Consider the following 13,408-nt stretch of genomic DNA (forward strand, 5'->3'; position numbering starts at 1 on the left):
TTATTCAAAAAGGTAACATTATTTTCCCAGCATGCTGAAAGACAGTCCCTTTCCAAACTGCAGCACCAGCAGCCATGCTCTCTAACATTAAACCTCTTAACATTAGTTCAAACCCCAGGAGCAGCCACTCCTGTCACCTTTTCAGTCATACTCAACATGATAAAAGCTCAAAAAGAAGTTTGGACACGGTGAGTGCAATTTCATGTTGAAAGACACTTGACCAGTTGGAATGGTGGTTTATGCAGAAGGCATGGTGGAATTTCTGAAACAACTGATTCAAAACAGATGCTGCCTTTCTGGTTTTTTTTATTAGCACTTGCACCTCCTTAGAGAATGTCCAGGAGAGTGAGCCCCAAGTCAATTTGTCATGTATTCACTTATCTAATATCAACTTGAAACATCTGACTTGCTTCTGCAGAAATAACTGTGCACTTTATTATTTTGGATGAGTGAACACACATAGTTAGTTTACATTCGGTGAGACAAAATGTTAAATGAATGCATCAGATGTGCCTGAAATGATGTGATCCATAGTCTGTCAGTGTGAGATCAGTCAGATCTCACAGCTTTCCACTGTCACCACTGCTGATACGTGTAGTCTAGCTGCACAGCAGAGTCTTGCATGAGCCTATAAATATACTCTACATGTAATACAGATCAATACATGTAGAACAAGTTGTCTGCAGTGTCATCAATTTAATTATTCAAAAATAAATGATTGTGTAATAAGCATGACAAACCTTGTGACTTATCTCGATCCAAATCTGAATATACCCCTTGAAATTCAAAGATATCTTATAGAGTGTTGTTATAAACATTACATTCAGTGGTACTCACTGTAACACACTGTATGTATCCTTGTGGTCTAACAAACATGTTGAATGTTTCTCCATCATTAATTACATGCATATATTGAGAATTATCTATCAATCACTATTCTGATGCAACAATAGCTTCAGAAAACCATGAAAACAACCACCATGAAAGTAAAAGTGAGAAGCTTCTTACAGTTGTACTCATGATAGACTGTTTATTTCTTTTTAAATCCAGCTGCTTCAAAGATGAAAGAGCATCCAATGATTTGCTTCAGAAATGTGTTACCTGCTGCTTACTCGTGTTTTTCAGAACCTTCTCAATAAGTAAAATTTTATTTTATATAAAAAGCATTGTCTGTGGTTTCTGTTTTCTGTTGATTCCATTTTTATACCCACAGTTTGTAATTAAATAACACTAGAAATAGCAATTTTGAATTTTCAAAACAGTTTAGAAACATTTGAAACAACCGTTATGTTTCCCAGCATTCCAAACACTGGCTGTACACAACCTGCTGGCTGAAAGTTGAACTGCAGCTATAGCAGAGACTGTAGAACAAAATGACACAGCAGTCACATGAAAACAGTGTTGTAAACCTGGCCTCGAAGCTAGATGTATTGAACGGCTTAGAAACGGGTCAACAATGCCATCTCTAAATATCACAATTTATTTACCTTCTATTGCTTTTTTATTGATACCCTTGGTATAGTGACCCATAAACAGTGTTTCTAGGGCTTTTCCTCTCAGCTAACTAAATTAAAATTAAAGGGAAATCCTTATCATGTTGAGTCTGGAGCAGTGAAATGTCTTCATTCCGATTCTCAGCCGGATCTATGAGATCCTCCCTCAGCGTATCCAGCAATGGCAGCAGAGTCCCTGCATCGCTTCAGCAGGACGAGGAGGTGAGCCTGCATGTCTATTTATTTCAAGCTGAAGAACAAGAACAAATGTTTAACACTTTGGGATAAAATGTCTTGGTTCTGTTTGCAGGTGAATGAAGGTGATAGTGAGGACACAGACCTGCAGATTTTCTGTGTATCTTGTAGTCATCCTGTCAATCCAAAAGTGGCACTGAGACACATGGAGAGATGTTATGCAAAGGTGATTTTACTTTACTTGACTTTACTTTTTTTTTTAAGAGGCTTCAGGTTTTGTGTCCAGAACATTCCAGAGATCCCAAGGTCAGTTGACACATTCAGCCAGTAAAAACTGCTAAGACCTGCATTGTGTTTGTGTGGAGCCTGCCATTTTTTGTTGCTTTTCTCTCTTCTGGAGTCTAGGTCCCAGTTGATGAGGTGTGTGGTTGTCCTCTTGTGAAGAATGTGTTTGAGCTCACAGGAGAATACTGCAGAGTCTCAAAAAGGAAATGCAACAAACATTACAACTGGGAAAAGCTTCGGAGAGCAGAGGTGGACTTGGAGCGTGTCAGAGTGGGAACAAATGGTCAAACAGAGGCATTTGACAACTTCGCTGTTTTGCCATTTCAAAAGGGCAGAATCATAACCCTAAAATGCCATTCTCATTTCCAGCCAGTTAATGTTTAATCTTGGATACATCTGGATTATCTTTGTACCCATCATAACTCAAGATGGTCTGTATTTATTTCAGAACAATAAAACCTGAGATCCTCCTCCTAAGAACAAGAGGATAGTTCATGAATGCGCACAACTCCTGTTGCTGGTGTTGTGTTGGAATCTGTTTCCCCTAAGCCGAATCCTAACATTATCCTAACCACAATCACTGAGGGGGGCGCTACATGAAACTGAGTTTTGAACAGAGGAATCACATCTCCACAGGGAGAGCACTTTTCTACACAAGACCGGTCAGGAAGCCAGGACAATGCATGAACAAAACACACTGACAAATAAGATACGTTTTTGACAATAATCATATGTCAGATCCTACCTGAATGAAGTGAATGAAATGAACAAAATGACTCGAATAAGGATTCGTTCATTTTGCTGAACGAGATTCAAAGAACCGAATCAGTACAATGATCCGAACTTCCCAGCACGATTTCGTATTTAGCGCGATACTGCCCTCTAGTGGAAGAGCATGTAATTGTTCTGTCTGTCACTACACGCTGCTCGCTTAGAGTACCAATCCGGTGAAATTGGATAATCTTCCATCCACGGCACACCTGATGATTTCTCACCGCACACTTATGTGCCGCGGCACAGTGGTTGGGAGACATTGCATGGCTGCACTTCATCATTCTAACGGTAGGTGTCACTAATGAACGCTGAGTCAAATGAGGCTTGGAGTAATGAACCTTTCGGTGATAGAATGGACTACAAAGCGTCATTGCCCAGGAAAGCCTCGTTTGGCTGTCACTATCAAACTTGTTTGATTATCAGGTACTGCAAGTGTCAACTGACTCGGAATCAGCAGCTGCAAATGTTCAGTCTGCTGTCCAGGATTCACCGTGGTCTCAGCCCCTAGCGGCGAAACTACCGAAATTTGAAACATTTCATAAAACGATGTGCTTCTTTATATGCTTCCAAGTCCGACCGTGATCACTACCTATATCACTAGAGAGTCTTTTGGGCAGCAACTGTAAGACAGCATATACAACTGTTATTTGTTATTTGGCAGATATAGGTATTTTGTATAGGATTTAGTACTTTATGCAGTTCTAAGAACCTTTTTTTTTATTATTCCTTCGGCTATATTATTGTACCACACTGCAGCCCAGCAGGTGGCGGTAATGCGCCTTGGGTTGGCTTACAAACCGCCAATAAACACCATAATAATAAGAAGACGAAGAAGTATGATGACTACCTCGAAAAAGACATATCTGTGCAGATTCTGTCATCCAGGTCATAGTATTTAGTTTCGGTTGCCGCTCGTAAGAGACAGTATCAAATATTGCCAGTAGAGTGGCAAGCATCTGGAGAATATCGTTGTAAAGGTGTGTGTGTTGTTTCAAAACTGCAAACATTTGTGAAGTGGTAGTGATATGGTTACAACAGCTCTCAACTTAATGTTTGAGAAATCGTTTCAGCATAATCGCATAGTAATGCTAACGTTACGGCTAACATCAGCCCCATTTTCAGTTAGCGTTGAAGTATTTATACTCCAGCTAGCGTACCGGATTGTTAAGATGTCTTGACACCGTACTGCTGGTATTATGCAACTTGGTATTAAATTACGTCTAGGCAAATAACTCGGTAACCATCGTAACACTTTAAGCAGTTGAGGTTAGCTAACTAGCACTAGCTAGCTAGCGAGTACCAGGATGCTACATGCTGGCGCTAGCTAGCTAGTACCAGGATGCTACATCCTGCTACTAGATATTTAACTATGGGAGGTGATTTTGGTTTTATATTTATGGATTCCAGCCTTTACGTGATTGGGACGCATACTCTGTAGTTAGTTTGCGTCGTAAATATCTCGAAATGATGTAGCAACTGTACGCTGGCTGAGTACTTGCCGTCGATTATAATGTTAAAAATGTGTGAGCACCGCCAGCTCATTGTTTTAAGATAATGTTACTGAAGCGTAGCTGTCACTCTTATCATAAAACACTAAACATCTGTCAACCATCCTGACGTTTCATCTACCTACCAAAACTGCTGCTGTGTTCGTGGCTCAATCCGCGAACAGTGTGAAGATACACCACTTTAAGTGGGTTGCAAGACCAACTATAGAGAATATCTTGTTTGTCCCCAGGAAAACACTTTGGACCGTTTGTAGCCTAAACCAGCGCACCCATGAACGAGGGACCACTTGAGAGCCCGGTCTCCTACAGGGAGCCTGTGAAGGAAGATATGGGACAAAGCACAGAGAAGAAGAGCAGTGAAGCAGAAAACATTTCTGAGGCAGAACCAGCACAGGAGCCTTTGGCACGCTCGGACAGTCTTGATGCAAAGGAAACCCGAGAAGAGACAGTGGAGGCCAAGGCCACTGCCAGTGAGGCCCCTGTTGACTGGTTTGAGCCCCTTGAAGATGATGATGATGAAGATGATGATGATGATGCCAATAGCTGTGGTAGAAATGATGCTGAAGAAGAAAGCCTGGCGGGAGAAAGTGAAAGGAGTGAGAGCGTGGCAGGCAGCGAGAACGCCTTCAAAAAGATATACACGTAGGTTGAATAATAATGTACTTAAATCTGTGGTGGTGTTGTAACAATGTAATATGCTGTCAACCAGTGTTGTTTTTCCAACGCGTTGGTTGTCTGTGGAGCCCTGTATTCTCATCTGGTAATGAATGACATTATGTTTGGAATATTTTTATGGGCATCTGCAGCCTTAGAAAAGAAGCTATTACCTTGATTACAAAATCGTGACTGAAATCAACAGGACTGTATTCATTAATTTTATGACGTACATGGTGATAGCTGGTCAATGAATACTAGAGTGCATACTCTATCATGTGTATATATTTATTTACCACATATGTCTTATGTGTTAAATCATGTTCAGAGTACCTGCTAATGAATAGTCACAAAAATCACAAAATAGATCCCAGATCAATTGAGAAATCCTGGATTTTCTAATGCCAGCTAAGGTTATCCACATATTTCAGTTCTTCAACCCCACCTGTGTTGTCGATTAGAAAAACTGGATTCAGTCATCCAAGATAAGTGTGCACGCTTGTACTCAGTAAATGTAATGTCCGCTCGTACTCAGTAAATGTAATGTCCTGCTCCAGTTTGATCGGGATCAAGGATTTCAGAACCCATTTAGTGTATGTCGATAGCTGAAACCATGATTAACTGGTCTCTGACACACAGGTGTCTAGGGAGAGAGTGCAGTCTGTTACAGCAGCAGAGAGACAGCTTCTGCTTGATATGATTGCTCAATTTGTAGTAGCCTATCTTTGTTAAAAATGTAAATAATCCTGCGCACAGCTGTATGCTCATACATCCAACAGAGTGACAAACTGGAGCAGGACATTACATTTACTGAGTAAAAGAAATTCCAGTGCACACAAGAGATGCCTACATCGTTTTCATTTATTAATAGGCTAACTGTTTCAATGATGAAATTGTGTGCACTCAAATTCCTATTGCTTCATATGTTCTCTGCATTATAGGTAGGCTAAGTAAAGTACAAAAATATTCTGCAAACTGGTATCACTGTAATGTACCCTGTTACTCTTAGTTGTACTGCCATTATTAGTTTTTCTTAATAGCTTTACTTTAATGATCAAATGAGTTTTTTTAAATCAAGTTTGATATTCTGGACATTTAGCTTTTTCTGTGCAACATTAGAGCACTTCAGTCTTTTCCTACAAATAATTATGTAACTGATGATGATGAGTTTATCTTGTTTACACTGAAAAAGCTTGAAAACTAACCTTCTCCCAAGCATATTTGAGATTCCGTACATATTGCCATGACAACGGGTCCCACGAGACTTTTGAAGAGGCAATAGAGAGCCCCCCCCAATATTTCAATGTCAGTATGTATATTAGTAATACCCTACAAAGGACCTTGCTCTTAAACAAGCTCCTTATAATATCCAGAATCTTAAGCAGAGCAACACAAATACAAAAAACAAAGTCTCCACACAATGCACATGTATTAATAAACAATACTGAAAAATTGTCCACAATACCCAAAATCCCCAGAGTCTATTGCCTCCATCCGTTGACATAAATAAACACACAGTACCACTGATTCAAGATTCAAAGTGTTTATTGTCATATGCACAGTATTGTGATGTGAGCTTTTTTTTCCAGGCGGTATAAAGATTTTGAACATGTTATTCCCATCTACTCTTTTAATTTCAGGCTAAATATTCCCCGCCGTAAGCGATCGCATCCTGACGAGGGATGGGAAGACTGTTCAGCACTTGGAGAGGGTTGGAAACGAAAAGAAGTTGTTCGGCGCTCAGGTAGCAGCATTGGCCAGAAGGATGTATATTACCTAAGGTAAACACTGTCTCATAGAATTTAATAAAACATCCAACTTTAGAGTTGTTTTTAATTTAAAATTAAAATTTTTTTTTCCTTATTTTTTTCCCATTCATAAACACAGTGTCCACTACATTAGGTACACTTGTATAATCTAATGCGGTCCAGTACAACAGTTCTGCTATGAAGTTTACTTTTATAATGTCAGTAATGTTCAGTTTTTGTTGACCTAGCGGTGTCAGTTGTATGTTTTAGCCTAATGATGTTGAATTGTATTTAGAGGTGTTTGTACTCGATGGACAAAACAACTCTTTTTAGTTGTAACTGTTTTTCTCATTCACAGTCCACAGGGTGATCGAGTGAGGAGCAGGGTTGAACTGGCCTCTGTACTTGAGGGACATGACTTGTCAACCTTTGAGTACAAGACAGGAAAGTTCCATGATGGTGAAATACCACCCACAAGATTTCGAAACAGAGCTAAGGTATTGGCCTCTTTTATTACTTAAAACCTTTAAGATGTGTTTGTCTTATAGTTAGTTTCCTTCACTTTCTTATCTTGTAGAAAAAGATCCGTGAGAGTTCTTCATCAGAGTCCAGTTTTGTGGAGAGAGGAGAGGGCGCTGACACCCCTGACTCCCACCACAGGCTCACCCCTGGTGTGGGGCTCAAAAATGTCCTGCCCAACCCAACAAGCGTCTCTTCACACAGTACAGTGGGAACTCCAAGCCAAGTCTCACACAATGAGGATCCACCTGTGGAGGAAAAAATTAAACTCCCCCTTCCCTCTTCATCCAAACTCTTTCCACTTCCTTCTATAAACGGAGAGATTGGGTCAGAGGACAGCACTTTGTGAGTCCATTCCTTCATTTTTACATTATATATACTTGTATACAGGGTGACAAAGGAAAAGCAACATAAAGTTTCTTAGCAAGGTGTTGGGTTTATTAGTTTGTTGCTGATACATGAAGATGGACTAAGTATCATATTTCTCTGCAGGGTCTGTGCTAGATGTAGCATCTCCTTCACAGGCACCTCGTATGACAAACAAAGGAAGAGGCCCTGCTGTCCCACCTGTTGGGGTATGTCACTTCATGTTTTATAGTTACTTTGATGTCGGGCTTTGTGATAAAACTATGACAATAGTTATTATGATAAAACGTCTTCTTGATAACTATGATAGATTAATGTACAATTTATGATTGGTAAATGTGTCTGTTTTGCATCTGAGCAACTCACTGTACAGTCCTACTGACTGCAGCACTAGAGTTGCGTGGCTGAGATGTTGGGCTAAAACCTAAAAAACACTGGCAGTTGGAAATAATTATTCAAAAATAAATGATTGTTTTAGAAGCATGACAAACCTTGTGATTTATCTCAATCCAAATCTGAATATACCCCTTGAAATTCAAAGGTATCTTGTTGTTATAAACATTACATTCAGTGGTACTCACTGTGACACACTGTATGTATCCTTGGGGTCTAACAAACATGTGGAATGTTTCTCCATCATTAACTACATGCATATATTGAGAATTATCTATCAATCACTATTCTGATGCAGCAATAGCTTCAGAAAACCATGAAAACAACCACCATGAAAGTAAAAGTGAGAAGCTTCTTACAGTTGTACTCACGATAGACTATTTCTTTTTAAATCCAGCTGCTTCAAAGACGAAAGAGCATCCAATGATTCGCTTCAGAAAGGTAAAGCAACAACAATTAACGAGTGAAAATATCAAATGGTCTATTGAACACGTATCATTAATAAAGAAGGGAAACAATGGATTCAGAGTTCCCACAGTGTTTTTTTTATATGAGGAAGTCACATTGTTGAAACTGACATGGCAGGAAAAAAGGTGCATAAGGAAAAAAAATATTTTTCAGCACTGAGAACATGTATTTCTTGTATGTTCTTCCAGAACTAAATTGCTTGATGCCTTAAAATGTGTTATAAAATATACCAACCTGCCTTTCTATTATCATTCATGTCACCTGTAGTGGATTCCATGTGGGCAGTGTGTGGGATGCCACAACACGACAAATTGTGGGCAGTGTGCCAACTGCAAGCATGGACTACAAAGCCCCGAGTCCCGGAAACGCATTTGCCGGAAACGCAGATGTATATGTCCAATTCGCAAGGTAAGCAGATGGCTACACAACTGCTGATATAGATTTGATTTTATTTGATTTGATTTATTCTTTCAAGCATGTAAAACAGTTGATATGACAACACACATGATTGTACACATAATCCAATATCACTTTTCTTATACTTAGTACATGCTTGAATGGAGTAGGAAGAAGTCAGGCTTACCCAGTCCTACCCCATGACATCATCTTACCATCATTGGTTTGCAAGCCGTAAATGATTCTCTTCTACACCACACAAGTATTATGCTAAAAAAAATTATAACAGTGTTGACATTCATACATAATTACATTCTTAAATAATTATCTTCTACACCACACAAGTAATATACTAAAGAATTGTTACAAATAGTTAACATTCTTACCCCACACCCACAATGTTCCATGTAATTAATCATTAAGCCTGTTCTTGCATATATCTTGATTGACACATACCTTTTATATTTATGTTTAAACTCGTCAATTCTATTACTATTTTTTTATGTCTACACTTAGATTATTCCATAGTTTTACCCCACTTATGGAAATACATCTTTTTTTTTTTTTGGTTGTACGTATAGCATGAATTTTTAAATTTAACTGACCCCTTAAATTGTATCCCCCTTCCCTTTCATTAAATAGTTTTTGAATTCCACCAGGTAATAAATTGTTCCTGGCTTTATACATAAACACAGCAGTCTTATATCCCACTAAATCAAAAAATTTTAACAATTTAGACTGTATGAAAGCTACATTGGTGTGATCCCTATACCCCATCTTATGCACAATTCTTATCACTCTTTTTTGTAATATATACAATGGTTGAAGTGAGCTTTTGTATGTATTGCCCCAGTTTTCAACACCATACTCTAAGTATGGTAAAATCAATGAAGAATACAAAATACGTAGTGCTTTCCCGTCATCAGCAAACAAAACCACTTTCACTAAATCAGAAACCTTGCATATATCATTAATGTATAGTATAAATAATTTAGGTCCCAAAACAGAACCCTGAGGAACTCCACATACAATGTCCAGCTCACTCGATTGGTATTCACCCAACTTCACAAATTGATGCTTGTGGAGGTCAAACATTCTACCCCTAATGGAATCACAATGGGAGCAGGAGGGCATCGGACTGAAATTCAGAAACATTTAAAAAATTATCAACACTGAAATTAATTTTTCTATTTTCCTGTAAAGGAGACAAGACAGTGAGACGTGTCAGCTGTTAGTTAATCATCATCGGTTTATTTTTCAGTCTGAAAAACTACATTATAAACCATCCTCATTTTGGAGTCCAGCCTACTCATAAGCAAAATGGACCCAGTGCCTCCTCATTTGTCCCAAAACTTCCCGAAGGGGTTTTAGTCCCTGTCCCTGCTCGCCCTGAATGTTCCCCATGGAAAAATCATATTTTCGCTATAGAAAATAAGCTCTGAATGCTTTTCTGAAGCGGTGCTCTCCCAAGTCCATCACGAACAATGTGATTTTTTTTATATGGATAAATTCAGCAGAGACTTGCGTATAACGCTGTGTGGTTGGAGTTTGTTTTCTGTTTGGAACTTTTTTGTTTGGTGTATGGGAAACGGGGGAGCGCCCCCCAGAAGCGAGACTGGCGGAGGAAGAGAATCCGCAGGCTGCTGACATCAGAGCTGCCACCTGGAGGTTCAGTTTTAAAACCCATAACTCAAACACGGTTCATATCACTGAATTGGAATGGGATGGCCATTTAAGCAAACCTCCTGTCAGTGTCAGTAGTTAATATTCACGATGTTCAAACATGGCTAACCGGTGTTTCTCTTTGTGTTGATAAACCAGTCACCAACACAGACATTTTTAGACTTACTGATAGTGGCTGGCTATAATTATGTAAAGGCTCTTTTCAGTTTAGTCTGGGAGCTGCACACAGTAACCTATTTACATTCAAATCCACCAAATCAAATGCCCCCCTCATAGCACTGCAGATATTGTAAAAGAAAATGAGCTACAGTAAAATGAGGAGGGATGATGGGGAGTACAGGGAGGGTGAAAGGGTGAGTGTAAATTCTGACATGTCTGTTGAAGTTTTTAAGTCTCTCAACCAGCAGACCTATGTTTGAGATAGAACAACATGCCAAAGTGATGGTTCTGCCTAACTGTGAACGGAGGTGATTTGTTATAGCTTTGATATCCATGAGGAAAGTGTGTATGTTCAAGCTGTTCAGACATATTTGGCTTGTACTTTTTCAAGAATGGGAAAGTTGAAGCTCAAGCTTAAATGACCAAAGAGGCACTGACAGAGCAGGTGTCTGTGTACATGGTGACATAGGTGCTGTTAAGAATGTTGATTAAAATGCTGAGGACTTGAGAAAGCAGTGCTGATAAAAGAAGGCTGCCGATCGAGTTTGAAGTAGCTAGAGGGACAAGATGCAGAAAAAAGGCCACAAATAAACATCGGTGTGATGCAGAAGCTAAGATTTCAGACCTGCAGTCCAAACTGACTCAGTGCAGCCAGAGACTTGAGCATTCCAAAGATTTATACAAAAAGTTGAGGCACAGCAACAAACTCAGGAGCTCAGAAAACAGAACAAACTGTAGATCTGAACAGGCAGACATCCATACAGATAGCAGAGCTCAGGATCTCTGTGACATAAAAATGAAATTAGCGAAGAGGAGTTACTTCATTAATACAAATTACTGTAAAAGGAAGCCAGGCCAAATTAAGGTGTTTGAATTTCCAGAGCAGACAAGGAGAGAACATGCTAATATTCAGGACAAACTAGTACAGGGTTAGACTTGCATCTCCACCTTGGAGAATAGAAGGAATTCAGATGCTGCTTGAGCAGTGTACATGCATTTGGTCACAAACAGAAGATTGTGTTAACAAATTCACTAAAGCAGTAAGAGTCATATTGGAGAAACTTGCTGGCTCCCAAGTAGAGAGACTGCCAAGTGCTACTCTGTAAATACTTGGTTTGCAACCTGACAGGTGGCAGCATGTACAGGATGCTTTGTCAGAAAATGATGCCACTACAAAGTATAGACATAAATATGGCCCTGTAGGGATTTTTCTGAAAGATGGTGCAGGGTTGCATCTGGGTTTAAGAGAACAAGCATAAGGCTCTGTTCAGTGCACACTTGACAAAGAGATAGGATACAGGACATAGGCAAGAGTGGCGGAGAGGATGTGAGTGATTTATTTATTTTTTCCTGTGAGAAAAACATTCTCCAAGATAAAGAATTTACTGACTGATGAAGCAAACATGTGCAGGAACACGGATGTGACAACAGTGGCAAGCCTGTCCATTTCGCAACCTTTCTGCTGGGCCGGACTGGGTCCGACAGTTCTCCTTGCTCCCTTTAAAGGTAGTAGGACAAATGTCAAATTTCACAATGCTGCTGGTGTATACTTTCTCACAGCTGCAGACAGGACAGAGCTATTTATGAGAAGGATGTCATTGGTGTTTCTCAGGGTGTTGAGACTAATTAGCAAGGTGATAACCAATCCTCTGTGGGGCCCTCTTTCTATTAAAGAGAATGTGCTATGAATGACTGATATGGAGCTGATTAGAAAGCTCACACAGTGGCAGGCAGATGGAGGCCCGTTTGTAGCAGGGGAGGTTAGGCACTTTGACTTTATATAGGTATACAGAGAGAACCCTGCTTTTCAGTGTCTAGTCACCACAGTGCCAGAGTTTGATGCTCTGACCTATTCTTTAAGCTGTTCTTGACAGGGTAGGAGAGAAGGGGCTAAGCCAAGCGAGTGGGTAGGATGAGCCCTTGTATCCAGGCAGCCATACACAAAATTAATGTGATCACAGATTAAGGAAGAATACTTAATTCCACAGAATCTGTGATAGAGAACAGCATATGGGAAAACATAGTAAGCAAACGAGATCTAAAAATGTGAATGTTTTTTTTGTTTGTTTTGTTTTGTTTTGTTTTTTGTCCTGCCCAGTGATTTTATTGCAGTTATAAGACGTTACCTGACTTGGATCTAAATGGGAAAAGCTATGGTTTGGACACTATTACATGTTAATTTTAAGATGTTTAAACCACAGTGTGGTCATAACTGTGGGTCTGAGTTGCTGCAAATAACACTATCAAACAGACAATGCCTTAGCATACAAGATGTATTCATGTCAGATTAATCCTTTATTAAATATGCAAGGTCCACATTCATTTACAGTGATCTGGTTTAGACTATTATTGTAATAGTTGTGGTTATAATATAATCATGGGAAATTGTGGTGTAGTTTTTAGAGATTGCAATAAATGTTTAAAAACCACACGGTAACAGTCTTGTATGCTTGATGAAAGCCATTTTCAGATAGGACACAGTGGGCGCTGCACTCACTGTGGGGGAGTGGGCGCAGCACAGGGGAGTAGGGTGCACATGCACAAATCGGGTGCATGTTGGGTGCCAGTTGCTAGGCGCATACCGCGCCCTATCTGAAAGCCCTTGAACTTGAGTCACACGGTGCCGTGGGTGGGGAGTAAATGGCCGATGTAGGGTTTTCTACATATACCTTTTTCAAGATTTCAAAGCCTGTGATAAAATATTTTGACAACAGTGAAAGGTACATTAACATAACATTAACTTCACATTTATTTAAAATTGTTTGAT

General features: G+C 39.6%; 1 protein-coding gene and 1 long non-coding RNA gene across 3 annotated transcripts in view; both read left to right on the plus strand.

The window, feature by feature from the left end:
* Positions 1–1,694: 1,694 nt before the first annotated feature.
* On the plus strand, positions 1,695–2,280 carry LOC109956201 (uncharacterized). Its single transcript, XR_002274381.1, has 3 exons — positions 1,695–1,715; positions 1,804–1,994; positions 2,094–2,280. It is a non-coding gene; the product is annotated as an uncharacterized LOC109956201 (long non-coding RNA).
* A 1,278-nt stretch (positions 2,281–3,558) lies between these two features.
* The window catches only part of mbd1b (methyl-CpG binding domain protein 1b), a 20,707-nt gene continuing 10,857 nt past the window's right edge, over positions 3,559–13,408 (plus strand). For both annotated transcript variants that reach the window (XM_020592654.1, XM_020592655.1), the window contains exons 1-8: positions 3,559–3,724; positions 4,486–4,897; positions 6,550–6,690; positions 7,016–7,154; positions 7,235–7,521; positions 7,669–7,751; positions 8,333–8,376; positions 8,671–8,811. In XM_020592654.1, the coding sequence (XP_020448310.1) occupies positions 4,527–4,897; positions 6,550–6,690; positions 7,016–7,154; positions 7,235–7,521; positions 7,669–7,751; positions 8,333–8,376; positions 8,671–8,811 (1,206 nt within the window). In that variant the 5' untranslated portion in view covers positions 3,559–3,724; positions 4,486–4,526. The remainder of the gene's footprint in view (positions 3,725–4,485; positions 4,898–6,549; positions 6,691–7,015; positions 7,155–7,234; positions 7,522–7,668; positions 7,752–8,332; positions 8,377–8,670; positions 8,812–13,408) is intronic.

This window comes from Monopterus albus, unplaced genomic scaffold (assembly GCF_001952655.1).
Source record: "Monopterus albus unplaced genomic scaffold, M_albus_1.0 scaffold18.1, whole genome shotgun sequence".
Lineage (NCBI taxonomy): Eukaryota > Metazoa > Chordata > Actinopteri > Synbranchiformes > Synbranchidae > Monopterus > Monopterus albus.